General features: G+C 31.1%; 1 protein-coding gene across 1 annotated transcript in view; it reads right to left on the reverse strand.

Annotated features, from left to right (window-relative positions):
* Positions 1-1435: 1435 nt before the first annotated feature.
* The window catches only part of LOC106341987 (FBD-associated F-box protein At3g49020-like), a 3355-nt gene continuing 1187 nt past the window's right edge, over positions 1436-3603 (reverse strand). The window contains exons 2-4 of the mRNA XM_013780753.1: positions 2192-3065; positions 1994-2128; positions 1436-1918 (exon numbers count right to left, since the gene is read on the reverse strand). Coding sequence (XP_013636207.1) covers positions 1802-1918; positions 1994-2128; positions 2192-3065 — 1126 coding nt within the window. The 3' untranslated portion in view covers positions 1436-1801. The remainder of the gene's footprint in view (positions 1919-1993; positions 2129-2191; positions 3066-3603) is intronic.

Genomic DNA, 3603 nt, shown 5'->3' on the forward strand with positions numbered 1-3603 from the left:
ACTACAAAGCTAGTGCGAAGCATTTTCTTATTTTAAATAATGTGAAAATAACCTTTTTAAGTGTGAGAAATACTTTAGAACATAGATTTTGGTCTAAGCGAATGTCATACAATTTTGATATCAGGTACAGAAACAACGTTAATAAACATCTTTTAGTGTTTAAATAATCGAAATGCAGTAGTTAAACACCTTTTTAAAAACTATTTTTCTGAATGCCTAAACAAATTTTTTTTAAGTAGAAAATTGTTTTGTTTAAATCCAATTTTTAGAATACTGTTTTTCAAAAATTAAACTTGCTTGAAAGATACTCAATACATACTATGATTTTTCAACTCTTTGCAGTTGCACATACTTCAGAATAATATTTTTATAAGTTTATAAAATGAAATATTCTCAAATGTATGAAAATTACTTAAAACGTACATTCAAAAGACATAATCCGCGTGTAACGCAGAGAAAATATCTAGTTAGTATAATAACGTCATAACCTGAACCTGAAATAATCAACTTCAGATATATCTGGGTTCAATCTGTGATCCTTTTAATTTTTTGGATGAAACTGAACTTACCTGAAAATGATAATCTAATTTTACTTAAAATTTTGATATTAAGAGGAAACTTATTATAAGAAATTGTATAATTTTTTAATTAATATTTAAATAGCAATCAAATTTTTCCTAACATGAAAATTTTTGCCAATGAAAAATTGTTAAAAAAACTTCCTAACTAAAGCAAAATGTTCCTGCTTTCTAACTAACTCGAAGCAAATTTTAAATAATAATACAAAAATATATCCTAAAATAAGATATTCTTATATTAATATTGTAAAGAAACTGATTTAACTAACGTGAATTAAAAAATAATTATAAAGCAAAATTTTATGACTTGAGATCTAAGGAAAATGATGTTTTAAAAAATATAAAACATTTTATATAATTTATACTTGATAAATTTTTTGTTATATTCCTTTTTTATATAAATGTGATTTCAAAAAGAATTTATTAATAAAAAAATAAAAAATAAGAACGATAAAATTATAATAATAAAGCTAAATCCGTAAATATATCATTCTAATTATCATTAAGTATTTATTCATAAATATGATTTCCATATTTTTTGTTTTATTGATATTTCTCTTTTGTTATTTCATATGGTTGTGGAAAACTATAATGAAAAAGGAAATTAAAATTAAAAATTAATTTAATATTATTAAGTAAAAAGTGAATTAAAGTAGAAAATTGTAATAATAGTGATATGCATAGTTGATCGTTCTAAGAATTAATGTGGAGAGCAACTTATTTTTCAAAAATAAAATGGACTTCGTTTTGGAAATAAGAAATTGTATAATTATCAAAAGATGAATTAAATAGTAATCAAGATGTTACTAATTAACGTGAAGAAATTAAATAAGAAAAAAAATGTTTAAATATCCGAAGGAAAATTGTTCTTAATAACTTGAGAAAAATAATAAATAAGAAAAAATAAAATTGTTTTAATAGCCTCAGCCCAATAACGTTTAATAATCAAGATGCACCAGACTTAAGAATCCACTTCGACTTCTTGAAAGATTCACGAAGTTGAAAATTTCCCATTTGCCAACACAGCAGTGAACAACATTCTAGCGACCAACTGGTTCGAACACAAGGTGACTTGAAGTAGAGGCTCTGGCCACACTAGCCAACACGTTGAGCATCTCACGTCTCTTTTCCAGCTCTTCCGGTTTGACGTATGTTGGGTCGAAAGTTGCTTTCTTCAACTCTCTAGCGTTCTTGAGGATGTATGTGGCCACTTGTTTCTCATCTTATCGTTGCCATCCGTATCTTCTCCACACCAATGTCTCCAGATGAAGCAACAGACATTCTGGTACACATTTCGGCTGAGTCCATTCCCAGCCCACCGGACAGTCTTCCCAACATGACTGACAACAATGCAATTAATATGATATTGGACCATCAAAATATATGATAAAAGAAGCTCCGGAGTAATTGCTTACGCCGTAGAGTTTGAGGGATTGCAATTTAGGAGAGCTATCGAGCATGAACGAAAGTAGATTCCACCCATTTATGTCATCTATACGTAGCTTCAAAAATACCAGCTGATAGAAGATGCCACCAGTAGGATACTTAACCTATGGATAGATGGTTAAGCATTAGTACTAACAAAACCCAAAGGCAGATTGTTAACTTTTTACCTCTACGGTAAATTGAAAGGAGAGACGCTTGGCTGAAGTGAGAGATGCAAGAATGTTCTCATTGTCTATCTCAGAAACATCATTGATCTTTGCTTCCACAAGCTCTGGCGCATTCTCAAATAGAAAGAAGTCAATACAATAGAGGCCTTTGATGTTCAAGTATTTCAAAGATGGTGCATTTATCACATAGCCGCCACCATACATATCTTGGCTACTATCCTCTTCTATGGTTAGCCTCTGTAGTGATGGCACCGCAATAGTGTAAGTCTCCACATCAATACTGCTATATCGTGTAACAACCAAATCTTGAAGCCTAGGGCAGCCATATAAAAGGTTGCAAACAGACGCTTCGTCTTTGAATTCCACATGGAAAAGATGCAGCTCTCTAAGGGCATTGAAACAAACCCGAGAAGGGAAGTCCAAAAGAACGTGATGCATGAGATTTAGTACCTCGAGTGTATTGTTATAGCTACACAATACACTCGGAAACCTGACTGTCTCTTGATCATCATGGTAAAGATCCAACTCCAATTTGCGCACATGGCGTGAAAATGCAATTCCAATCAATATCCCACTATCCAAACGACCTTTTGTATTTTCAATGTTCAAATGCAAACTTTCCAGAAACGGAGCTTTATGCAAAAGCAGCAACCTGTAAACATCCTCTGAAGACACCTGTTCAATATTTGATTCAAACTCGAGCTTTGGCACCATCTTCCAAAGAGATCTCCACCGTTTGGACAAAACACTCGTTGCTATGACATCTTCTGTTGGAACATAAGACAATATATGCAGGAGCAAAGCTTCAGGTAACTCACTGATCATGTCCTTGTTCATAGCATCTCGATTTATTAAACTTTCACCACCGATTTTGCTGTAACAATAAATAAAATAAAAAATCATATAACTAAAGATATTATTGGGTTTTAGGGTTCGAACAAATTTGGATTGGATCTTTACAGTTTTATTAAAACTAGGGATGTTAATATGGCTCAACCTAAGAGGGTTAGCCCTAACCCTGCAAACCCACTTGTAATCCTAACCCTCATTTTTTAAACAAAGTTTAAATAGGGTTGGCCCTAATAAGATCAGGGTTTAAATTCTAATCCTTTTATTTTGATTCACACAACTATTATACAATATTTAATAATGTTTTTCATCAAAAAAAAACTTAAAGTCGAGTTTTCTCGCCAAAAACTGAACAACTAAATTTTCCGTCGAAACCACAAAATCGAGTTTTCAACTAAAACAACAAAATCGAGTTTTCCTTCCAAAAACGCAAAATCGAGTTTTTCGTCAAAACTTCGAAATCGAGTTTTCCCGCCAAAAATTTAATAATGTTTTATTTTGATTTTTATTTTGATTCACACAACTATTATACAATATTTAATAATGTTTTTCATCAAAAAAAA

Source organism: Brassica oleracea, chromosome C4, assembly GCF_000695525.1.
Source record: "Brassica oleracea var. oleracea cultivar TO1000 chromosome C4, BOL, whole genome shotgun sequence".
NCBI lineage: Eukaryota > Viridiplantae > Streptophyta > Magnoliopsida > Brassicales > Brassicaceae > Brassica > Brassica oleracea.